Source organism: Ascaphus truei, chromosome 1 (assembly GCF_040206685.1).
Source record: "Ascaphus truei isolate aAscTru1 chromosome 1, aAscTru1.hap1, whole genome shotgun sequence".
In the NCBI taxonomy this organism is placed as follows: Eukaryota; Metazoa; Chordata; class Amphibia; order Anura; family Ascaphidae; genus Ascaphus; species Ascaphus truei.
In genome coordinates this window covers 466,551,127-466,578,404 of record NC_134483.1, presented here as the reverse complement: position 1 = coordinate 466,578,404, position 27,278 = coordinate 466,551,127, and the positions used below count along the sequence as shown (strand labels likewise).

Here is a 27,278-nt window from a genome sequence, read left to right as displayed (position 1 = left end):
CACTTCAATAGGATTGTATCCACTGGAGATTTTGACACAGAGCAGCACTGTGGTTTCAGACTTGGTAACGGAACCAGTGCTGAAAAAAACTGGAAATTCTGTATACATTGTAATACCTTCCTTTGGACGAACATAAGAATTCTGTTGATTCTGTAATACATGAGTTTTCAACATCACATGAACACCTCATGCCTTCTTCACATTTGATTACTGGGAATATTATCACACATTTAAAAATGCTGCTGAGATTGTAAAAAAACAAAAATCACATGTGGCTCTGATAGTGCATGCAATGCTGTACGGAATAAAAGTTGTAAGCACTGGTAATGCTGCGCTGAAGAACTTGCAATCAAATGTTGCCAGAGGCACAGAGAGGTTAAAGGAGTTGCCCTATGTCATAAGACGTGTGCCTGTACCACCAAACCACTCTTTCCCCTTTGATAATTAGGTGGAAGGATGGAAATGAGATGCCAGCGCTGGCTTCCCAGACTGGAGGCCAGGTCATACAAATCCCACTGACTGAAGGTCAGTTCATGTTCTCCTTGCTGATGTTGCAGACTGAGGATTTCACAGCCACGTACTATTGTTCTGTCGTCTATAACTGGGAGGTACTGTAGCATCCAGTTCTGAAGAATTCCAGGCATCTGCTTTCCTTCTAGAAGTTCATGCAGGCCTTTCCTAAGTAAATCATTGCAGTTTTTTTCGGTTGTCCTGGTCATTTTGAAGCTGCTATACATATCTGTGAAATTCCACTAGGACTTGATGAAATACAGACTACGCATTTATGAAATTAGTTATCAGACTGCCTTGGAAGTTGACCATAGACTGTTTTAAGTGGCCAGCCTCTTAGTTTTGTGAAATTCAATCCACTTAAGAAGTACGTTTGCCTTCCATCATGAGCACAGGACTGTATTGCATTTGGTTTTCCAGAAAATGACATTGCTACGTTTTTAAAAACCACAATATCGCTAAAAATGCATGGAGAGGTGTGGATTTAATTGGGAATATTGTTGTAGTTGGAATATCTGGTTCCTCGGTTAGATTTAGGGGCTTATTCAGTATGATCCAAAGGGGCAAATCAGTTAATAACTAAAATTCAAGCAAATAAGGGGGTTGAATCGCACTGAGATTGGCTGCTTCCAAGTATATTTAATTAGTCCCTATATAGCCACTAATTAAAACACTTTGCATTACATATTCCATGCTGTTTGCTGCCCGCTGTTGCTGATGGTAAGGTGTTTGTGATTAAGCTATGAAACACTCACTAAACAACGAAGTTTTAAATAAAATATATGAAATAGTCCGTGACACAACTCTCAACTTTATTGCAACTGCCACAACTGGGCGTGCTATTTAGGTAGACCTTTTCCACACACACAGACAGCAATGGACAGGGGTTGGAAAGTTACAGTACAACATCTAATAAGTAACTATTACTTTTATGGCCTAAATAACATCAACACCACAATTTATACCAGCAGGTCCCCCGGCATCCTTAACATGGCCATGGGCAGAGTGTTGATCCGGGCCCCCGGCTTCTTTAGCAGGGGGATTGTGCTGAAGAATTGTTATGGGGGGCACGGGGGACACAGCTGTCCTGGCTCTTCCCTCCTGTGGGGGGCCCTGTATACCAGGACAATTCGCTCCTATGTTTTACTTTTTTTTCCCCAAATCAAAATAAAAGGCTAGAGTGCATATCCATCTGAATAAAGTTACAAAGTGAAAACGTTTGCGGTTCTTGTAAAAGGGCAGTGGCGTACATTATATGTGATTTCATTCCGACTCTTTTTATTCTACATTTGTTTGAGAGTACATGTACAATCTTCATTTAAAACTGCAGAATAAACATAGTGTCGTTGTAGAGGTAAAACTCATTCAGTGCATTTTTGGCAAAAAAAAAAAAAACTTTCTTGACTTGGAATTTCTTGATATTTCTTTTGAAAAAATTAATTAAACTCCCTAATCTTCAGAACTAGTCATATCAAGCAAACATGGCTGAAGGAGCGGCTCAGTGAGTAAAGAACACTGATTGGCACTGAGTTTGAAGCAGGAACCTGGTTCAATTCCTGATGTCGGCTCCTTGTGACCTTGGGCAAGTCACATTATCTCCCTGTGTCTCAGGCACCAAAAACATAGACTGGAAGCTCCACAGGGCAGGGACCTGTGCCTGCAAAATGTCTCTGTAGAGCGCTGCATAAAACTAGCAGTGCTATAGAAGAACATGTAATTAGACTGTAAGCTCCACAGGGCAGGGACCTGTGCCTGCAAAATGTCTCTGTAGAGCACTGCGTAAGACTAGCAGTGCTATAGAAGAACATGTAATTAGACTGTAAGCTCCACAGGGCAGGGACCTGTGCCTGCAAAATGTCTCTGTAGAGCACTGCATAAAACTAGCAGTGCTATACAAGAACAAATGATTATTAGAATATCTTCCTTTAAATGCAGAATTTTCATGTCAAAAAGAACATTTAAAATCGCCTTGCCTCAGTTCTCAAAGAATGTAGTTGATGACTTTTACCTCTACAATGATGATATTTTCATGAATCCCAGTATCACACAGGCTCAATAAATGAAAGTAATATTCAGGCCTCTAAGAGTAAAAAGGTAATTTCTACATGATTATGGACAATGACTGTTCTACAGCTGAATGGAATAAAATGTTGGTCATTTTTACTATAACCAATAAATGTTCATCCAATGTATCCAAAAGTGATTTCATTCAGATTGTTTTAGATATATCAAGAGACATACTTTTGAGTGTTCATCTATGTACTGTATCACACTCTTTCTTACATCATTTGTTTGCATCCATATTTTGCGGATTTTCCCTCCGGACTCCCTAAATCCCCTTTCTCTTCCTGCTGGCATGTGCAGCCTCTACTGTACCTTACATTCTTGGAGTTTGACGTAGCAGTAGAGTCAAAATGTGAAGCCCTGCACTACTTAATTCGTATATGAGGTCAACCATGTGTTTTACAGTTTAAATAATTTCCTGCAAGCGTTTGTACATCTTGTGCAGTGTCAGTACTTCCAATTTTTTTTTTAGCAATTTTCGGCACAATTATTTATTATCAATCCACAGCATATAAAAATACTACTTATGAGCACGTGCATGTCTCAGACATGTCCACAAACCTGCCTTTCTCCATTATCTCTTAGCAGACAATTCTTCCACTGCAGACAGGGATTCTGGGTAATGATATGCAAACTAGCACTTTTGTGTCACTTTTTGAGTCTGATCTATTTTAACATGGACCCCTTTAAGCTTATGCCTGCCGCATTACACAGCTTCTCAGCATAGAAGTGCGTAGCCAGTAAACCCACTCAGACAGCTGTTTCGATCCAAAAGGTGGGCCTTGTTTACCTGTCTGAGACATGTGAATGTGCTCATAAGTGGTATTTTTGTTTGATCACACTGTAAGGTGAAGGGTTTTTGTGACTTTTTTTTACTCACCACCACTTACTTTGTGTCTATTATTAAGTCAGAAACTTAGTGCTAAACTATTATTTACAAACACCCATGTTATCCAAGACCATCGGTTTTCCTTTTAATTTTTCTATGGAAACCCCTTGATTTATCAGGCTGATGGTATATTTGGCAACATAATAATATATAAAAATGAAGAGGCTGCCACTAGTAAACCACATTTAACCAACATACTGTATGTAAAATACAAAGCATTGTGCTCAGTGTCAGACTTGCACAAAGAAAGTGTGCAGTATTGTATTACTGTATGCTTATTGATGCTTATTATACAGTTTACTATGTATAAAATTCTAAGGTTGTGTAGTTTAAAGTCAGACTTTTGACATTCATTAAATGCCATAGACTTTATTATACAGTAGTTAGAGGCTGTTCATTGAATTATCGATAAAGACTGCCGTGGCTTTGAAAAGTAGTCTTTAAACCTTTCTAGTCCACATATTTAGTGAAAATGTAAAGTATAAGTAGTCTATAGTTGGAGACAAATACATTTCACACAGTAAGTCTTAGCATCCCTTGTATTAATAGATCACAGTAATATAATAAGCCTCCCAGAAGTCTGGATTTAGTGAAACAGGCTTCTGACCTCCTGACCTTCCAACCCCTGATTACCAGTAAGGTCAGCCTAAGGTATGAAGGCTTTTCAATCATAATTTCAGATGGTAAGTTATACAGAGCTTCAAGCTGAGAACAGATAAGAAATGGACAGAGGAAACAAAACAGCGCCTGTAAGTGAATATTTGTCCAGACTAGATTATTGTAAAAACACACTCTACAGTAAGACACATAAGTACATTTCGGAAATGTGAAAAACAATAATTTCCTCATAACATGTGTAGCCATGCATCCTCTTGGCTACTAATCTGTCCTACCTAACACATAAGCCCTGATACCAGCACAGGCAGTGTTAGGATTAAATCTATGCCCTTGCTGCTGCTGCAGCAGTAAACAACTCCCTTACTCTTCCCAATGGGAAGGGCAGGTTAGTTCAGAAACCTGATCCAAAGCATTATAATTGAAGGGGGTATGGATTATCCATGTTATGGGAGGGATCCAGAATACCTCATGAGTTAAAACTGTTCTGCTATAAACTGTTCTGCTATAAACTGTTCTGCTATAAACTGCTATGCATTGTTCCATGTTATCCAATTTAGGGATGGTCTATAAATTGGGTTCTCAGCGGGGTCTGTGAGATTCCACCAGGGGGTGTGTGTAGCCATGTATCCTTTTGGCTACTAATCTGCCCTACCTAAGGCCGAGTCCATACAAGGACAGGCCGTGCTGAGGCGTGCGGACGCTCAGCGCTGAGCCCCTGCATCCTCAATGAGGATGCCTTGAGAGGGAGCTCGCGCGAGCGTCCGCAGGCGTGCGGAGGCTTTGGAGTTTTCAGCCGAGCGCCAAGCTGTTTTTCAGCGCGCTGTCGGCTGAAAACCTCCAATGAGAGTGGGGCTGCGTCAATGTCACGGCGCCGAGACGTCGACGTCAGTGCGTCGTGGGCGATTGGCCCAGCGACATCACTGCCCCGCCTCCCTCAGTCTCCCCCTACCTCCGATCGCGGACGCTGGCTCGCCTGTATGTGCGTGGAATCGCACAGCTTCTGCAGGCGAGCCTCAGCATCCGCGCGGTTCAGCCCGGCTCCCCCCCTCTATGGCCCGGGCCTAACACATAAGCCCTGATACCAGCGCAGACAGTGTTAGGGTTAAATCTATGCCCTTGCTGCTGCAGCAGTAAACAACTCCCTTGAGTGAGAGGAGGTGGGCCTAAGGCCTGGGTACTGCCCAGTTAGGTGCTCAGACCTAGGACCCCCCTCCCCCCGGGTACAAAAGGGTTGCTGATCCAAATTCTAGAGTTCTGTGCTGTGTTGGAAGTGTGGATCCAGGGCTCTGGCCACCTTCCTTCCCCTCTCACAGGGGAGTGGGATACTACCCCTTATTCCACCAGGAAGTAAGGGAGCAACGGATAGACCTTTAGGGCCTCAAGCTGTGGGGTTTGATTCCAGGGACCAGAGAGAGAGAGAACAGAGTGTACATGTTGTATGCTGTATGAGGAATAAAGAACCATCCTTTGTTTTATACTCCTGCCTGAGACTGCAGTTTATCAGGCGGAGTGCAAGAGGGTTTTCCTGCAGTTACTGCACCCAGCTCTGTTGGGGCCTGCTGGAGATGAAGGCGCTGCAACCATAAGAATTGAGAAGAACCCTAAAGCCTGTCCTGTTAGTCCCCAACTAACACTGGCGGCCACTCAGTATCCTGTAAGCCTAGCAGGTGAGCAGCACAACAAGACCAGGTAACAGTGAAATCTCCCAGAGGGTGGGGGAACACCTGTTACACATATTAAAATATTTCAATATACAGTAACACAAATTGAATTGAAAGCAGAGTGACATTTGCAGAGGGAGGCGCATTCTCTCCTGTAAATAACTATGCTACACTGCATTGACCTAAATAGCCTCAAACATAGAAACTTGCAAAATGTAAAGCATCTGGTGTCAAAATGTGGGAAGAGACAAGTACAGTCTTGTGTGGTATTGCTGCAAGTAATTTATTTCCAAAACATCCAGATTTGCCATCAAGAAAACAGATTATAATGTTCTTTCCCCTCTACAGACATCAATACAAGATATTAAAGTTTCCCTCTTTAGTTTACAAAAGAACGCCCCCCGTGAGTTTCTTTTCCAGAGATACAGTTGTTAACAGTGATATTACAACAACAAAAAAAGCTGCTTTAAGGATTTTTTTTTTTTTTTAAATTTAGGACAGGGATATCATTTTAGAGAGCTACCAGCACTGCCAGAAAATAGGAGACACCTTCCCAGTTAGGATTTGCAAATGAAATAAAAAATTAAATTCACAATAAGAAGCTTTAAGCTTTATTTCACTTATATGGAACCTTCGTTCTTCTTCATAAGGGCCTGCAAATTTTTTTTTTCTTTAAGTAGTTCCGACAGGTGTACACAATGGCCCTTATTCCATAAAGTGCACGGAAAGAACCATTGAAGTCAATAAGGCTTTCAATGCAGTAGCCCTGGATAGCTCTCACACTTTATTATATAAGGGCCAATGAGTCCCTGCCCCGAGAATCTTAACATCTAGTTTTAGTGCAGGAGAGCTAACGCTAACTTGAACTTGCTGGAAAGGCAGAGTTCTTATAACTACATTACTCCCCTTTATCCAGAAGATTCAAGACGCAAAAGGACAAGATCATGTAAAAGAAGGTACAAATTCCTACAACACTCACACGGTTGACAAGGAAACCAAATGACATACAGTATTTAATAGTAGACTAAACATGACTGAAAGCTTGCTTGAAAACTTTTGTTTTTTTTTAACCCAAGTACAGCATTAAACTAAATATATTTAACCTTGCTGAATATAAGAAAAGCAGACCATTTACTTTTGCTGAAAAACATATGTATTAAATAAGGTTTTACAGGGATTACCCGAGTAGCGAATAATATTCTCAGGGGAGCTTTCTATCATAAACCACCATTATAGTGCCTTCAGAAAGTAATATAGTGGCATTTAATTGGTAGGGTTTTCCGGGTTAGACAGAAGTTGACACGTGATTCATATCCATGTTTATTTTTTACATTGTACAAAATAAAATAGGATGTTACATACTGGGTGAGGCATTTGTCACTGGATTAGTCACCCGGGTGCAATGGCAATCTTACAAACTATTATTGTTGTTTGTCAGTAGCCTTTGGGATTTAAAAACAAAATAAGGTTAATAGATGTATAGTAGTTGACCACTTTTGGATACATGTATGATGTGTATAGTTGGCTGTGTGTGGGACTGCACTGGCTTTAAGGCATCTGGCGCTATTTTGTTTAGTAAATCTGGGTTTAGTGTTAAAGGGCCTTTTTTTTTTTGCAATCCACTTTTATCTTGTGGGGTATAAAACATTCCCTTTTTCCATTCACACTTAGATTGCCATTACAGATTAAGCTAATGTAACATTCCCATTGCCCGGACATTTCCAGGGGGAAACTGGCTTCGGCGTTCCGTTACTGCATGAGAAAAAGTTGCCAGCACCCGGTAAACTAATTGAGCTGCTATGGCTCATCTTCCCCAGAGATGATGGAGGTACTGTACTGTCTTTCCTGTGACTCCAGGGTAGGTTAGTCTGGCTACGTCTGTATATTGACATCTACCGAACGATGCTAAGCGGTAAGGCCACTTGGAAAACATGGCCCCAAATTGGTTTAGTAAGAATGTACCTATGGGGCTAGTACCACATAATAAATATGGCTCTACACCTTTCAGTATCGAGGTATCAAGTTACTTTGCAATAAAGTGAAAGCACTTGGCCTACTATCACATCAGGGGGTCTATGTATCAACGTAGAGAAAAGTGTGTTTAGATGAACTGCTGTGTTTTGGAAGCAGAGCTGCAGCATAGAACGGATTCCTACAGCTGATGCACAATTTTAAACTTAAGCCACTTCAGAGATGAATGTAAGGGGTATGGGGGGCGGGGGGTAACAACAAAGGAGCAGAGAGAAACAGACTGATACATCTCAATCTGTGCACCGTGTGACATCCCCAATTCCTCCTACTGACTCTCCTGAAGGCGTAAGCTAGGGCAGATAGTAGGTGCAGGGTGAAAATTATCCAGATTTGCAACAACATTCCCTTGATACATGGACCGCATAGGGATGTAACATTCTTCACTTTGCTATGTACACTGGCACAGTTATATGATAATACATTGGTAATTAAAGACAGTATATGAAGTGTACATGTATACTTATGTAATAATTATAGTACAGACATTCTTACACGTTTTTGTTAAGGTTTGTGGCTAGCATGTTAGTAAAAAAAACAACAAATCATCTAACCATAAAGAGCCATCCAATAAACAAACAATATTAAACTTGTTGTCTATTTATCGCAGTGAAACTGCCGCACGAATACAGCTGCTTCAAAAAAAATATTGAAGTACATTTCCATGAAAAAAAAAAGTATCCAAAATCCTACACTATAGAGCCATGAAATCCCGTGGGAGGCTCTGGCAAAAACAAACAATGAAAGCAAAGCTTAATGGTATTGTATGTTTACCAGAAACCATAGGTGCAATTTACAACTGAAGTTTATGTGTCTTGGGGGACTTTGTTTTACTGCAAATGGATCCAGCACGTGTTCCAAAATAATGTTTGTAAAGTACTTTAAATGTTCATTGTATTTCATATATAATTATTTAGAAAGGACAGTCATGCTTCTTGTCGCAGAATGTGAACTGAAACATTTTCAGTCTATGTCCACACTTTAAAATATACCCTTTTTCACAGGTATTATGTTTTAGTTTTTATCCTTGCAAAAAATTATGGACATACAGTAGCTGAATTGCCTACAAGTAATAGGTCAGTAATTCTGACATTATTGGGATACAGCGGTGCTTTGAATACATAGGTAATTTCACCCCCTCTTTATTTACCCTTATATTCAATATTATCTAGCTCCTTTTAAATGAATGGGCCTTAAATCGTCTTTAATATGTAGGAGACCATCACAGCATACTATAGGGGCCTTATTACTGTATTGAATGTGTTTGAAGCAGCTTTGCCATAGTCTTGCTAGATAAGATCTTGGTCCCATTCATTTGGAATCATTCCAACTAAGCAATAGGATATCGAAAATGAAGGTTGAGGACCCTTTTCAATAAAGTGTCGTCCCATTTAATTAAATTACAGTTTTTCGGTCGATGGCGTTGGACATTATTGAATGAAGCTCATAGGGAGGGGATTAAGTAAGCTCCAATTAGGGGTATCGGACCCGGATCCAGCATTCGCTGCAACACAAGTCAATAGCGGTTAACTCTGCATTGAACTGATTCCCCTTATTCCAGCTTAGTGAATCCTGGCGTTGGTGAGAAGCCGGCGGAGGTTGAGATGCAGACTTGGCCCTTCAACAATTATTGTATTGGTACTGAGTTATTGACCAAATATTAAACACACAAGAATGCCCTGTATTCTGAAATATATTTTGCACCCAACTATCATTCCTTAAGTCTTTCCTTGGACCCCTTGCGGCCATTTTGTACAATCACACAAATCTAAACATAAGTAGATGCTTCTCGGTGCTACGGTATGATGAAGTATACCATTATAGATGTACACCGAATGATTGTTCCCGGTTACATAGGAACAAAAAAATATAATTTCCTGCGAAGAAGCCATCTGCAGCTTTACCGGTGGCCGGCGGTTAGTCAGGAAAGTTAGTCAGGCTATGTCTGTGCATTAAACAGCTTCAGAAAGTTTTAATGAAAGAAGACATTCCGAAGTAAATTTGAATCAAGACGTTTTTTAAAATAGATAAATGGAAATTGTACCTTGAACTGAGGAATGGCTTTACCTAGAAGGACATTTGTTGATTTGCAGGGTAAAAAAAAGAAAAAGAAAACTGAGTCATTCTTGTTTTTTATGCGACTATTGGCAAAGCTTGCCAAATATTTGACAACTGTTTTGCTGATTTTGGGTTAATCGTTCTTCCCGAGTGGAGCTTTTTAAAAAAAATAAAGTTTCATATCTGCAATTTTCTGGCCAGCCTTGAAAGTCCAAAGTTTGCCAAGTTTGCGACCTTGCAAAGTTTTTGCTCATCTTTACACATAAGGCCACAAATACAATGCATCCATTTGTACTTGTTTTGGGCGCGTCCGTACACCACAGGTGCACAATGTGGGCAAAACCCATATCCACAAAAGTGCCTTGGATTCATTTTTGTTTAAGCAAACTGGGTTTCTTTCTAACTTGCATTTGAAGCTTCAGCTTTCTGTGCTCTTCAAGGTCACTTTTCTATACATGTGCTGAACACTGAAGGAACCACACACAGCATCCAAGGAGACATCACAGTGACCTCCGGCCATCAATAATACGCACCAAGGAGTCCAGTGGGACCTTTACACTTGTGTCCTGCGTATTGCAACAAATAGTTAGTATGAGATGTGCTGGCAGACTGAATCCAGTCATATTGAAAACAAATCCGGCTTTCTTCCTGTAAATATTACTGTAACAGCGTGTCTTTGCAGATGCCTAATCCAGCCAAATTGACCAGCTTTCCAAAATGCAATATTCTTAGGGATACAGTAAGAAATTCCATTCATTTTAGTTTTAAAACAACAGCTTAAAATGAAAGATTTAAGACGGGATGTTTTTAGCCACAAAGAACAGACTAAACAACACGATTAAGTGATGTATTATATTATCAATATTAAAAAGATTAGGGCATTCAGAGTTCCTATTTTCTGGTCATCCGAATCCTATTTTTTTTTTTAATTTCATGCTCAACCCGATCTGGAAAAAATATAAGGATACTGGGATATTGGTACAAGCTAAATCAAATCAAACTAAATCAAATTAAAATTGCCTTGATCATATATCTAAACGGTTAAAAAAAAAATGGATAGGTGTTTCATTTCTAAAAGTAGGCGTCGCAATAAAACACTGCGTGTGTAATTCATAGACAAATTATGGTAAAGGCATTAACTGCATTACAAACTTTACTTGGTCCTAACAGCATATAAAAATAATGGTCTGCAGGGACTTTTCCTTTATTTTAGAGCCCGGTTTATAAAATCACCATTCTAGAACAAACCCAGTAACCTGGGGATACCTTATAAATGTACCCTGATATACCCTTACATTACTAATGCATCTGTCTCTCTCAGATAACAGTATCTAAGATTTTCCAGGTCCTTTCTGTTCCTTCTTTTCTTTTTGGTCCTTACAGATTTATCCTTACGGCACCTTCCAATTCGGCTGGTACTGTCTCCTTGCTTACTATTCCTTCTGTGCTCCGCATCTCTGTGCCTCTCTCCCGCTTGCCTTGCATGCTTCTAATTTTTCCTGTGTCATGTGTCTGTTTTCTCCCCAGCGCATGTCCATTAGCTACTTGCTGTATACCACCTGTGTGTTCACTGTTCCCACTGCCCCCCTGAACACCAAGTTCTTACAAAATCATGCTATTTCTCTGTTCGGCAGAGCCCTTGGGAAAGACGAAGGCTGTATCATCATCCATATCCAACCCTCAAAGGAAAAAACACAATTGGATGAGCAAAACATGTGCAGGACAGAAATGACAATTCCTTGTCAAAACCAGAGAAGAGGGAGAAATCTTTCATTCTTAATCTGGCTGTTACTCGGCCACGCAATAAAGAATCCCTTGAAGGCAAAATCCCAACAGAGTTAGTTTCTTTTTATATATATATATAATGAAGTTATAAAGAAATAAAAGACATATTCTTCGTCCATTCGTTTAGCGGAGGAACATATGAAGACAAACTTGTTCAAACCTCTTGGCTATACACGTCTTTTTAATGAACTACAAATGTAGCAGATGTGATTACTCCAGTTAATGCAAAGCGCTAACGCTACTGCGCATTTTACCACGAGTGCCATTGAAAACAATGGTCAGACATGCGTCCTCACTTTAACAAGTGCAATATTTACTGCATTATGTCTTGCGTTATTCCTCAATAATGGGTACAAACTTCTGCTACATCTGCAACTGTTTAACCTACTGTATGCAGGAGAGTTGCTAAGGAGGAGATTAGGCCGGGGAGGTTTCAATGCATTATTATTGAAAATCCATATAAGAATTGGAGAAGGGCTGTAGTGGTCGTTCTGTGTTGGCAAGATCTTGGAAGTGTGAGAACAATTATGAAAAGCTCTTTAAGTTGCCAAGTGCCCCGGGGCAACTTTTGAGCTCTGCACCTTAATAAAATACACTTTAATATCGTAAGGGTTCTGTTAAATGTCTTTGATTGTTGTAATAACTGCAACAAATAATTCCTGCTACTTGTGAATTGTCATTTCATCCAGTAACTAACCAAAATATTGTATACCATTTCATTATCTGCACTTTTATAAAGATATTAATTGACTTGTGTCCCTCACAAAATTGTTGACTTCCTGGTAGAAGGAAGTTAAAAGCTGAGAAGTTGAGTAAAATAAACAGTAATATGCTGCACACCCTAAGATGTTATAAACTAAAAAGTATTACCGGTGCTGTTGGTTCAAGGATACCTGTCAAACATCCACTTGGATTGCCAAAAAAAAGGATCCAGCGCTCTACGGATTTTGCAAAATATCAAATTTTATTGTGCCATACACAACGACCGTTTCGACCTTAGTAGGTCTTTTTCAAGTGAAAAGGCCTTTTCACTTGAAAAAGACCTATTAAGGTCGAAACGGTCGTTGTGTATGGCGCAATAAAATTTGACATTTTGCAAAATCCGTGGAGCACTGGATCCTTCTTTTTGAGAAGTTGAGTAAAGCATTGAGTGACAACTATAAACTGTTAAATAGGCCATTTCTTTTCATACGCTCCGGAGGCAAAGAGGTGGCGCCAATGACAAAGTTACAAAATAAATTAACAGTTAAAAAAATAGAGATGGAAGAAATAAACTGAGTTATGTAAATGGTATAAAAACAAATCTAAACAATTAGTTGTAGGTCTTAAGTGTCACTCAACTGGACGGTCTCACAATGAGTTTTAATCACTGGAGACAGGTTCTCTGAAAGAAATATAGAAATGTAATCCCTTCAGTGCCATCAATTCGGTCATCAGGATGTAGCAATCACATGGCCATGGCACCCTAATGTCACATCAGGACCAGAAGAGGAGGTCTTCCTCTTCCATACCGATGGAGACAGCGTCAGGCACAAAACAACATCATAAGCACTTTTGAGAATACAAACTCTAGTTGGTTTTGAGGTTAGATAAGGACCACATAGTCCACCTTCTCGACCCATTTCCCTACTTGTTACTAAATCATAAACTAAACCAGATCTAAGTACTACGTGTTGATTGAATGAAAAAAAGGTTTTAATGAATACAAAAAGTATATTTTGGTCTCAGTTATTCAGGGCCTTACAACTTGGCAGCTATTAATGATTATATACCCTTGATCCCAGTGGTTGGGCTGTTAGCCCTATAGAGAGACAGAATGAAGAGAAACCTTGTTTTTGAAGATATTAAAATGTACGTATTTTATTTATATAGCGGCAACCATGTATGCAGCACTTTACAATAGGATGTAAATACATTACAAAGAATGGCAATAGGTACAAAAGGTAAATGACAACATAAGGCTAAATGAGACCTGCCACAAAGCGCTTACAATCTAAGTGGTATGTTGGGAGGATAACTGACGCGCTTGGATAAAAGTGCAGAAGGGGAGGTCAAGTGTATCTGGAGTTCGTAGCAGAGACGTAACATTTTAATGAGCTGCTTCTTTTAAGAGGACCTTAATATTAACTGAAACCATCAGACAAATGCTATTGCTAACTTCGAAAACATTATTTTTGCTGCGTTTTCACGAGATTTTGATTTAATTAGCTTACGGAATTACCATGACAACCTCATACTGTACATTTAGCATTTGCAAAATGGCAGCGGCCATTTTAAATTCTCATTGTGGAAACATTTTGTGCACTTACATCTCCAAAATACAACTACCAAATGTAACATGTTTTGCATCACTGCTAACAGCAACAGATGGACTCCTTAACAGTAAAAGAAAACCCAAAACCCAGAGAGCAGAGGGGATCGCACCTTTAAGTGCCTTAAAATCTACAACTGCTTGAGCCACTTCGGTAGATAAAGTGAACGTGAAGTGCAGCAGCTATTACCGTCAGCCTGAATTACATTCAGAAAAGTACAAATATGAAACTGCAACCTGTGCTAAAATGTAAGCCCTTTTGACGGAAAAAAAAAGCTTTGTTGATACCATACATTGAATGCTTAGCAACAGAAATAGGAAATACATAGTCAGAAGGAGTATTACAAACACGCCAAGTTGTAGAATTTCTGTTGTAACAAATAAAAAAAAAGGAATATAAATGTTCTTGTTTTGCAAAGTACCTGCTACATAAATGGCACTTTCTGTTGGATGAGTGAGCGAGTGAAGCGGAGACTTCAACTAGATTTTGTGGCCACGTTGTGTGTTTTTTGTGGCTGTGTTTTATGTTCATGTGTTCTCTCTCCACAGGCCAAACGCCTCGACTGATTCTGATTTAGATGTTGAGCGTCCCTTTCTTCCACCCTAACTTACATCTGCCAGAAGTTTCAATCAAATCGCTGCAGCCCCCATCATGGAAACATTTGTTTTTTTTAAGTGATAAAAAAATAAATTAAAAAAAAGGTTAATTTCGATACAAAACATTACATTTATTATTTTGCAACTTGCACTAGATTTTCAGACAAATTGCTTGAACCGTTTCAGAGAAATGAAATATTTCAAATGAAAATAAATCGGTAACCACGGTAACAAACACAGTACAACTACCACCTGTAGATTTACTTTGACACCTAGGTGGCAGTGATAATTATTCACGGCACAATAGGTTTTTGATGGGTTTTCCACAGTATCCACAATGTCAGTATAACTGTTCCTATATCACGGCCTTCTTGAGAGTGATGAGTTTTGTTTTTCAACTTTCCGAGTTTGCTGCGGATTACATTGTCATTGTTGCATGGAAGCGTTTTTCAGTTTGTGATATTATATCAAACGTATTTCTTTTCAAGTACAGAAAAGAAGACAGCGCACGACCTCTCATAGTGTAAAAATGTCTCATTATAATAAAACAATGTAAGGTGGTATAATATGCACGTACAGAAAAAATCAATTAGTTAGGCAGGGCATGTTTAGGGCACATGTTACCGCTCAGATGGCTAAATCCACTTGGTGTATATCAGCTGCCCTCATCGATTCCCACTCCGGTCGCTGCAGAGGTTCTTTATTAAAGATATTTGACCTTTTAACTGTTAATTCATTGTTTCAAAACATATAATACGCTTTATAAAGAGTTATAGTTATCTATTGATATACTGTTTGAAATCATTTTTTTGGTAAAAAAATATATAGATATACAGTACTGTTTATCACATTTTAAATAGATTTTTATTATATATTAATTTTGTGTCCAATTTTGGGAGTGACCCACTTATTTATATATTTATATTTTTAAATAAGATAAAGTCATCTCCAATCTTTTATATATATATATATATATATATATATATATATATATATATATGTATATATATATAAGGTCAATGGTCTTGTCTCACTTTCTAAGTTACTAAGCACGTTTTGCACAAATATTTTCCTTGTTGATAACATCTTGTTTCTTTTATTTCAGCAACTTATACAAAGGAAAGTTGCAATATGTTGCATTTTGTTTTTAAATGATATTATTAAATGTTGTAGTATTACATTTGCAAGTGTGTAACTATGTATAACATTAGTTTAATTGTGTATACATCTGTGTGCTTTTTGCTTTGTAGTTGGGATTGGCTGATTAACACCCCCTGAGCAGCCGATCACTAACTGACCTGGGTTTTAAATACCTCTCACATTAGTGCTATAATTATCCCTGATGAAGTTGAGTAATTCAATGAAACGCATAGGAGTTTTTATGAACTGTATTTGGCAATTGCTTTGCGCTCGTTATTCTGCTGAAGCTTGTCCGGTCAGCTTGCGTTACATGATCTGAGCGTGAGTTGGTCGTCTGGTACGGCGCAACTCTGTGACGTCAGAGTATCGCCTGATAGTGGCATGGAGCCGTAGCTCATATAGTGAGCCAGCAGTGTTGGGTTAAATTGTTCCGTCGGATCGCTGCATGGACTGCCGCATCTCCCGATATACATACCCTTGAGTCCTCTATGCTGCAGACGTGTTCTAGGACAGAGTACCCACATTTGAACTCTATTCATCTTGATACAAGAACCTCTGCAGCGACCGGAGTGGGAATCCATGAGGGCAGCTGATATAAACCAAGTGGATTCGTTTAAACATCTGAGCGGTAACATGTACCCTAAACATGCCCTGCCCAACTAATTGATTTTTTTCTGTACATGCATATTATACCACCTTACATTTTTTTATTATAAACGTACATTTTTACACTATGAAAGGTTGTGCGCTGTCTTCTTTTCTTTACATGTTTTCTATATGGTGTTGAGCCATCAACTTTGACAAGCAGCAGACCTCATCTTACGAGGTTGAATGACAAGTTTTTTTAATTCATTTTGGGTGCACTATTTATGATTAATTTTTGGTGTGTTTTACGAATCAACTTTTACTAATGTGTATATACACTAGTCATTTATATCACTAAGAAATTTTACAATTTGTTGCGCAGTTATATATTTTTTCCACAGTTTTTCTTTTCAAGTCGCGATAATGTGAGATATAAAGTGATTGTCAGTATTTACATTTTTGTTTCATTTCCAGACAGCGCTTGATCGTTGTGACAGACAATATCAGTCATTCTGGACAACTTCTTTGCTTGTGCCTCGACTGTCAGTGGAAACCAGGCTTATTATAGGCTTATATAATAGCAAAAGCTTGAGAATAAAATTGCCCAGACATCACGTTTTTATTTGAAGTTTGAGACTACGAATACAATTTGATGACAAAATCCACAAATTGATGGCGTTTGAAATTTTGTTTTGTCTGTGTTTCATTCCATGCTATAATGCCATGCCATTCATTCCATGCTCCCCCCACCACACAATCAACCGCTGCCCCCCTACCCCCCCACAACACAGACACAATCAACCCCCCCCCACTGCAACACACAATATCCACCCCCCACCAAACACACCCGATCGTGTGGGTGGATGCGGAAGTTGGTCCTGACTTCTGAGCAGGCCCAACTTCCACTGCTATGGGGGGTGGCTCAGAGCTGGGGGTGGTCTGGCTCTGAGATGCAGAAGGTCTGGCCCCACTTCCAGCGTGGTCGGCCGGGCCTCCCGTATTTTCCCCAACTCTCTTCCTGAAAACACAGGACAATTATGCATTCCGACAGACCTTATAGGGACAATGGGACCATTCAATGGAAAAAGGGACCATCCCCTACAGTATATACGGGATATATAAAGGTGCATATTTACTTAACTGAGTTTTTTGTTTCCCTTCTTCTGTCTCAATGTAACTATAATTATTTAGCGTATCTCAGCCAATTACAGTTTGACAAAGGTAGAAACTTGGCCATTTTAACCTACTCTATTATGTATTTAATGATGTTCGGTGCAACTAATGCTACGAACATTATAAACCCCCCAAAGATGGCAGTATTATACACTGCGAGATTATGGGGAAAAGCAGGTTGCAGACCTGTCTGAGGCATGTGAATGTGCTCATTAGTGGGAGTTGTATTTACTGTATGGTAGAGTTTTTTTTAACCTTTTTACACATCATAAGTTATCTTGCATTGATTTATTTAGGATTATTTCATACTTTCACCTTGCCATGTAACCCCCCCATCCCCCATGACACATTTTGCTAGATGTCCTATTTAAAAGATAAATGCAATACAGCATTTTCCAGGATCCTGCCTGGAACCCAAATGGGAGACAGAGTGTGGGTTGGAAGTTACAGATCTAAAGATTTTAGCAGCTGTTTAGCAGAATCCTGACAAGTGATAGGTCTGAAATACGGCGTTTGGGATGAGTCAAGAGCAGTACCATTTTATTTGGATTCCGAACCCTTTGAGTGCCAGGGAGGCCGCGAGGCCAGAGGGATTTCCACCCGCCATCACTTCAGATCACGTATTCCTGAGCTTCAAGCATCTCCCCAAAGGCAACAAGCATGTTTTTGTGGATCCATGGGGCCAGAACCCATGTCATAGTAGCTACGTTCCAAGGCACTCAAAGGGTTAAATGCTTGGATGCCCGAATTCATTGGTGGGCAACAGGCGGCCCTCACGGGTTTTGCCCTGCAGCCCTTAACCGCTTGCCACACCATTAGTCCACTCTCCTGTCCCCAGTACAATCGTGGCTTCTTCCCACTCCTAAGGGCCTAACTCCTGTGCTCACCCGCAATTCCCAGTGTGAGGAGAGGATTGGGACATCAGCGTGCCGGCATTAACAAGCTGACTGTAGGGGAGAAGCACACGCACACACTATATATAATTAATAAAATAAAAAATAAAAAAAAATATATATAAAAAAATTATATATATATATATATATATATATATATATATATATATATATATATATATATATATCAAATGGAAATTTTATTGTATGCTCATTTGCATGTCTTAGACAGGTCTGCAACCCTGCCTTTCACCATTATCACCCAGCACAAAGGTGACACTGTGTGTTCATTTGCATGTCATTTCCCAGAATCCCTTGCTACAGTGGAAGTGCTTTGTGCTGGGTGATAATGGTGAAAGGCGGGGTTGCAGACCTATCTAAGACATGCAGATGAGCATACAGTAATATTTCCATTTGCTATATGCTTTGCTGTGGAGGGTTTTTGTCACTTTTTTTTATCCACCATAACTTAACTAAGTATATATATACATATACATATACTTAGTTAAGTTATGGTGGGTAAAAGAAAGTTACAAAAACTCTCCACAGCAAAGCATATAGCAAATGGAAATATTACTGTATGCTCATTTGCATATCTTAGACAGGTCTGCAACCCTGCCTTTCAACACACACACACACACACACACACACACACACACACACACACACACACACACACACACACACACACACACACACACACACACACACACACACACACACACACACGTCATGAGGATTGGCATTCTTATGATGTTCAGTAGATATACTTTATTTGCTCATTTTCTAGATGAACGCTATCTTAAGATAAGGATACTCCTGCAATAACAGCAATCTAAACCGTAATGCTCACACTATGTGCAGTATGCGGCCCCAAAGTTTTAATTCTGCCTGTTGTTCACCCGCCTCTTGTTAACTTTACACGCTTTTCTACTCTGCCCTTCGTGCTATGACCCTACTAATCAAAACCTACTGTAGCTATATTCTTCTGCAGACAGACAAAGGGCAAACCAATCATCATTTACTCCTAACAAGCTGGCATTTTGCAGTTCCGTGCAACTGGTGTGTGACGATAATAGCAATAAAATTACAGCATTATGATACACTAGCACTATACTTATGGAAGGCCATACTGCAGTAAGCTTACAATCTTAAAGCAAAGGAGAGTGGAAGCATAAGACATAGTGGGGAAAGGAGGTTGGTGTGTGACTGAATGATATTTGTCATGAAGCTAGAATCTAGGACCTGTTTTTCTTGCTAAGAGGCAATAGGTGTCATGGCAAAGGCCAGAGAAAGAAGATTGGGACTATCAGTAGGATGTTGCATATGCGCATTTAAAGAGATTTGTTTTCAAGCACATTTAAATGTGTGAAGGGTGGGGGAGCGCCTGATGTTACTGGGAAGAGAGTTCCATGTGTATTGTGCAACCTTGAAAAAGTATTAGAGGAGGGAATGAGAGCAGGTTATAAGGGATGAGGAGATTCCCGGAAAGAGCAGAGAAGGTGTTTGGGGGAGTCTCGAGAGAAGTTCTGAAATGTGTGGTAGGGCAGTCGCACACAGGGATTTGTGTAGGAGGGCACACATTTGTTTCTGGATAATAACCAGGGTAGAGACTTACATAGAGGGGAGAAAGAGTTGTTTGTGAGATGGAAGAGAGAGAGAGGAAAACCAGAAGATATTACAGAAGTCGAGGTGAAATATTATGCTCTATCGTATTGTATTGTATTGTATGTCTTTATTTATATAGCGCCATTAATGAACATAGCGCTTCACAGTTGTAATATATGTGGTAATCGAATAAATAATAGATAATATAAATAACAGATCATGGTAATAAGTGCTTTAGGCATAAACATAACATTAAGGAAGAGGAGTCCCTGCCCCAAGGAGCTTACAATCTAATTGGTAGGTAGGGAGAACGTACAGAGACAGTAGGAGGGAGTTCTGGTAAGTGCGTCTGCAGGGGGCCAAGCTTTATGTATCATGTGTTCAGAATATCCACAGTGCTATTCATATGCTTCTTTAAGCAAGTGTGTCTTAAGGTGGGTTTTAAAGGTGGATAGAGAGGGTGCTAGTCGGGTACTGAGGGGAAGGGCATTCCAGAGGTGTGGGGCAGTCAGTGAAAAAGGTTTAAGGCGGGAGAGGGCTTGAGATACAAAGGGGGTAGAAAGAAGACATCCTTGAGCAGAACGCAAGAGTCTGGATGGTGCATGACGAGAAATTAGGGCTGAGATGTAAGGAGGGGCAGAAGAGTGTAAAGCTTTAAAAGTGAGGAGAAGAATGGAGTGTGAGATGCGGGATTTGATCGGAAGCCAGGAGAGGGATTTCATGAGGGGAGATGCTGATTTACTGGTTTTCCTATGCTAAATTATGACAACAGTATATTTGACTAAGATGCCCCTAATGTAACTTGGTATAACTGTTGGCATGTGGAAGAGAGGTTAGAAATATTTGTTCTAACCTCTTTTGTCTTAAACCTGAGGAATGACACATTTGAGGTACCTCAGCACTCAGAACTCGAGCAGTCAGGTTGAATTCTTATTTTTAACTTAAAAATTTAACATTTTTATGATTCCTCCTTGATAATAGCTATCTCGCTCCATTGCAAGACAATGGAAGACCAAGAGATTCCTTCCTTTCCTACAAATTCTCACTAATCGGAGCCTTCACGTTCGCCAGTATGCCCAAAACATTACTACATACTTAACCAGTCACCTTAAAGTTGGACAATTAAGTGGCGTCACTGCATTAAGCTATAGTTACGCAAGTAAAAGCAAGCAGCAACTTTACAAATAGAACATGTACTGCTAACTTATACAGAAAGATGTTAGAGAATTCCAGATGTGATCCCTCCCCAGAAAGTACAGAATCCCTTATAAAGCGGTTAAGAGTGTAAATACCTTTGTAGCTAGATTAGCCCTATTTAGTGCCTTTTGGAATGCAACACAATGTAGGTGTCTCTAGGAGTCAAGTGGTTACACCTATTTTATTTCCCATCTTGGAAAACAACAACAATATTGCCCAAACCCCGTCAGCAAAACAGATCAATAAAATCATACACGTGAGTCCCAAAATTTCTGTTGAGTCAGAGTTTCTCTTCGCTGCAAGTAATTGCGGAAGGTATGGCACAATATTCAGCCATGCTATGAGCAGTGACAGAACTATTAATTAATGATTAACGACGTGCATTATGTACCAGGCTGAATTCTAGAATGGGTTCTTTGTTACAAGTCCCATTTGTTATGTCCGCATAATCAGGACCATGCATGTTTGCTGTCAAATGAAGCTGTTGGCCTGCAGTGCTCTGTTAATGTCAGTTTAACCCCGTCCTTCCAATCACTAGAACTAATTTATCATCCCTGTGCTTAGCCACCAGTTGAAAGGCAGTTCTTGCCTGTGACCAATATTGTTTATCACGTTTTTAAGCATGCATATTCATTTTAAATAATACATTTAACTCAAGACTTTACGCATTTACATTTATAGCCCAATTAAAATTTAAATGAAAAAAGTTATTTTATGGTTAGTAAGAATCCATAAGCTGCATTTTAAATCATTAAATAAATAGATTTTATTTCAAATCGGTAAGCAGAACATGATCTTTTTTCATGGCTTGCCCATGATCAAAGGCCCAGCTATTGCATGTACAGTATGAAATTCAATGACTCAGGTGATTATGTTCCCTAAGCATACAAATGAGATTTCTTAAAAAGAAATGACATTTAAAACAAAACAGCACAGATAATACTCTAGAATGAGAGCAATGATATCATTGTGACACATTGTTCAATGTAGCCCTGTAGTCGATTTTCTCTATACAATTACTCGTACCCATTTTCCTTTGTAGTCATTGTGTAGCACACAGTTTAATGCACATTTAATTCAGGCCTCATTTAGGCACACACTGGTTTTTAAAGGTGCAAAAAAATATTTATTCACGTCAAAACCATGGATGTTTCAGTCCTAAAATTGTACCTTCATGAACTCCTGGTACCTCGTGTAAATATGTTTACATGACACAAGATTTCCCCCATTTTTACATTAGCACCACTCTCAGGTCTTTAGTAGTCTCATACTTGTAATATACATCATCATTTTAATTACTAATGAACCAATTTCATGCTGTCAGGTCCTACAACCAATTTATCTCCATCAAAAACACAAAAAATGCACAGAAATCATTTTATTTCCCATTAACCCCCTGAATGCGAAAGAGTCCCGTGACAGATGGCTCTCAATCAAAAACACAGTACTGCATATCAATCATCATTTTATTTGCCATGAACCCATTTAATGCTGAAGGGTTATCTGTGACAGATTGAAAAACACGAAAACACTCAAAACCCCTCGCTTGTTTGAGAGGGTTAAACACAAATGTGAACAGCAAACACAGACACACACATAGGTTCACTGTGAGTACTCACAGTTCAGAATACAGGAAGTGTAGATTGCCCATATTGTCTATATAGTTGGCAGGGCTTAACCAAGGTAAGACCAATAACAGAAGAGCCTTCATTTTGAGCAGGCACGGCTTCCGGACTGTCTCCTCTCTCTGCCTGCCGTTTCAAAACACACGGCTTCCAGCTTTTATGACACCCAAATCTCTCTTTTTTTTTTCTCCCAGATGGATCTTCCTATTTTCACATCAATTGTAGCACATCATGAATCTGACAGAAATCTCAAACTAAGCTACGCGGTGAAAATCATTGACCTGGTAAGAAGATTAGTTGATTCGGATCACAGATTGGTAGACGTGAGGGTTTAGGGACAGAGCAGCATGGATGGCGAGACAGTGACTTATGCTGTGAACAGGCTGATGCAAGGTAAAGGGACCAGCCTCCTGCATGATTCAGAGTGGTTCTTTATAAACAGCTGGTACATTTACATCACAGGCCAGAAGCAGATGGGTTGTGATAGCTTAAGCAAGTCAGAGAAAGGTCTGATTGTTTGATGCTCAGCATTGAATGTAAAAGAGGTAAAGCACATACAGAAACATGTGCACTTACAGAAACAAGCGACAGCATCAGTGCCTTGTAAAAATATGAAACACACCCAAGTATGGTAGGGTTGTGAAATGTAAGTTTTTATAATACGGGACCCAGACATCCAGTATGAATGTGTGATGTCATAATGAGGGATGAATGATTTGTGAATGCTTCGAGCTTTGGTTCTTATCATCTCTGCTCATGACAGGGCGGGGATAGATGCACACTGAACTAATACATAGCGATAGGAGAAGAAGTAGCGCCTATAGAGGTGGTGGTCATGGTATAACTTATTTCATTACAGTAATTTTAAGTTCAGGCATTTTAATACTAAAATGCTTAAAATACCAGACAATTATGCGTCCTGACAGACCCTTCAGGGACAACAGAACAAGTCAATGAAATAAGGGCCAATCCTTTATGTACAGGACGTCTTGCAACCCTAAGTATGGGCAAGTGGAAATAGCAATAATCGGCAAACGATAGTTAGAGGCAGGGAGGCATGAGGAATTGAGTGGCGGTATGAGGAATTGAGTGGGTTCTACCATATGATTTCATTGATTCATGTTGGACTCCCTGCTTATAGCACTTTTAGAAAACAAAAAATAAGCTAAATAGGAAAGCATACCAAATCTAAAACTTATATAAGGTGTATTTAAAATATAATACATTTACCACATCTCAGTGTTTTTGTTCTAAATATGCACATAAAACATTTAGTCATAATGATTCATACGATTCACACATAGGGGGCCTATGTACGAAGTGTCGCAAATGACTTATTATCGTAAAAGTGTTGCATGTCAAACTCCATTTCAATTGCGCTTGTGCGCACCTAGGCACTAAGCTCACATTTCTCCATCTGCGCAAATTGTATAAAAAAAAATGTTCATTTTGTGTTGGCGCAAAGAAAGGGACTGTGTTTGCGGTACATATGCAAACATAATTTTTTTTTTTTCCGGTGTAATACAAAATTAATTAAACGTGCGTCACAATCATCCGCCAAGTTCAGTTTGGAGTAAACGCGTAAAAAACCTCTTAATAGTATTAGCGCAGAAAGAAGTTGGTATGTATCATCAACCCCAAAATGTATTTGACTCAGCATGACTGTTTCATAATATAGGTTAACAAAATGTATTATTTTAGCACTGAAATTCGTGAAACAAAACACATATTTGAAAAATGTGTTAATACATTTGGCCCCACAATGAATTAGCAGTCCTAATGATAAAATGAATATATGTGCCTCACATTTTGGGCCATGTTGACTAAGAAGTGTTACTCCACAAGACACTGTCTAAGCTGAAAGACATCGCACTGCCTCATTCAAGCTAATAGGCCATAAAGGATCATATGTCCTAAGCGGTTCCAATCCATACGATGCGGTCTGTACCGGAAGACCACTTGCAGTCCATTATAACATGCTCAATGTGTGTTAGGCTGGGGCCAGGTACTGCAGACTGTGCGGAGGCGGCCGCTGAGCGAACAGACTGCATCAAGGCAGTGTTCGTGGCCATGTGGCGTGCAGGCGCGTCCGCGTGGAAGCAGGATGGGGCGCGCGTTGCGTGAGAAATCAGTTAAACTGATTTCTCAGCGCGACAGACAGGTCACGTGAGCGGTTCGACCAATGAGGGCGAACCAGCTCAGTGACGCCCCTAGGAACGCCCCTAAGAATGCCCCCCACGGCCCGTCGATGATAGCCAGGGAAAGCACCCGCTTTCCCACAACCTCCGCACGCCTCAGCGCGGGCGAAGGCTCCATGGCCCAGGCCTTATGGAGTTGCACTGCTTAGTAAATACAGCCCTTTATGTTCACGACAAATGGCAGGTGAAATCTTCGGAAACCTTAGAAGAAATCTCATCTTCAGGCGGCGGAAGCGTTTGTTGTGGTCTTGTACACTCATGATCAACAACATTGATTGCAACAACTCCTAAACTATCAAAACAATATAACCTATGTAACCTACCAGAGTTTCTCAACATTTTCTGCACAGGTCCCCCCTATTGAGATGCTTAAATTGCTGGGGCACCCCATCATTTTATGAATCGTCACTTTTTTTTGTTCAAATAAAACTGGATGGAAAATGAAAATAAGTATCTAATGACAATCTAATTTTATAATTACACATACATTACAGTGTGATCATAATTAACTGTAAATGGAATGGCAGCATTCAGTTTTTCTGTTATTTTTAATGTACTGTAATGCAAAATCTTTTCCCCAGCAATAAAATCAATAAAACATTGCAGCATTTGGGAAGATATACAAACATCACACACTTGTTTTTTTGCACAGTGCTCCCTTACGGTTAGTCTGATGCACCTCTGGGTTACATGGAACCCTGGTTGAGAAACTGTAATATGCTATATACGTTTATAAAAGCAAAAGAAGCTTCTGGCAATCAGATCTTTAACATCACTCAACTTCTGTGAGTTTTGTATCACTGATTTGAGTCAACCTTACATATTTTTTAACGGAGTCTCACTGATAGAAATCAGTACTTTTCAGTTAAACTGCCATTTTGGGTCATGGGTACTCCAAGCAACAAATGTATAAGTTACAATAAAGTGAAAAAAGCAAACATATATACACGTATATACATACACCAACATATATTTGATGCCAGAGGGCCTTTCTATGCATTACCCCTCTGCAGTAAGGGGGGATTGATGGCCATGCACATTTTAGCCTTATTTACCAAGCAGTGTTATTCCACCAGACAGCTTCCAGAGCAGGAAGACACCTTCCAGAGCAGGAAGGCACCTTCCAGAGCAGGAAGACACCATCCACAGCAGGAAGGCACCTTCCACAGCAGGAAGGCACCTTCCACAGCAGGACGGCACCTTCCACAGCAGGAAGGCACCTTCCAGAGCAGAAAGGCACCTTCCACAGCAGGAAGACACCTTCCAGAGCAGGAAGGCACCTTCCACAGCAGGATGGCACCTTCCAGAGCAGGAAGACACCTTCCACAGCAGGAAGACACCTTCCACAGCAGGAAGACACCTTCCACAGCAGGAAGACACCTTCCACAGCAGGAAGACATCTTCCAAGACACCTTCCAGAGCAGGAAGACACCTTCCAGAGCAGGAAGACACCTTCCAGAGCAGGAAGACACCTTCCAAGACACCTTCCAAAGCAGGAAGACACCTTCCAAGACACCTTCCAAAGCAGGAAGACACCTTCCAAGACACCTTCCAGAGCAGGAAGACACCTTCCAAGACACCTTCAAGAGCAGGAAGACACCTTCCAGAGCAGGAAGACATCTTACAGAAAATGGCATCTAATCTGAGAAAATAAAATAAAGCCAAGTAAATGAAATATTACGGAATAAAAAAAAAAAAAAGGCACTTTGTTAGGGTCACAAAGAGCCACATAAAGCATATTTTTTTATATTAATATTTTCCGAGTGCACTGGCTAATGACAATGGAGTACAAGTACAAACTCATTCTGTAGGTGCAAATGGCCTGTTTGTGGCAAGTAAAAATAATGCCCCAATTTACAGATATCCCAAAATAGGCTCAAGCAACAGTTTGCGTGGGGGCATTAACATAACAAATCGACAGACAGAGCGGAGGCCTGCCTTGTCCTATGCGTACACACATTAGATAGCACCGGTTTGGTATTAGCGTCCAGTCTAGAGATGGGTAAATGGCTATTTTATATTTAGGACCCCTGCTTAATTACCAGCCTGTAGAGACCCTGCGTTAAGACAACGGCACCATCAGAACGCGGCATTTGCAACATACATTTTCTGGAACCATGGCTGCAGTGGTGGCTCTGCTGATGTGTAGATGTTATCTGGCTATGTGTGATATTCTTGAGAATAAATGAATACCCCAGGGAAGAAGGGAAATAATGTATTAGTCATTCAAATGTTGCCCTGTTAAAATGTAAGTTTTATTCTAATCTCTGCCGGCTGGCAGCTCGTTTCCTTGGTCATTGTGCTGCGGAGCTTGTACTTGCAAAACTCAGTTGTTGCA

General features: G+C 40.0%; 1 protein-coding gene across 3 annotated transcripts in view; it reads right to left on the bottom strand.

The window, feature by feature from the left end:
• Positions 1 to 27,278, bottom strand: part of LNX1 (ligand of numb-protein X 1) — a 163,147-nt gene that overhangs the window by 114,787 nt on the left and 21,082 nt on the right. The window contains exon 1 of one of the 3 annotated variants that reach the window (XM_075566594.1): positions 22,737 to 23,231. The exons of the other annotated variants lie outside the window; for them this stretch is intronic. Coding sequence (XP_075422709.1) covers positions 22,737 to 22,828 — 92 coding nt within the window. The 5' untranslated portion in view covers positions 22,829 to 23,231. Of the gene's footprint in view, positions 1 to 22,736; positions 23,232 to 27,278 lie in introns of those variants that run through there. 3 annotated transcript variants of the gene reach the window in all.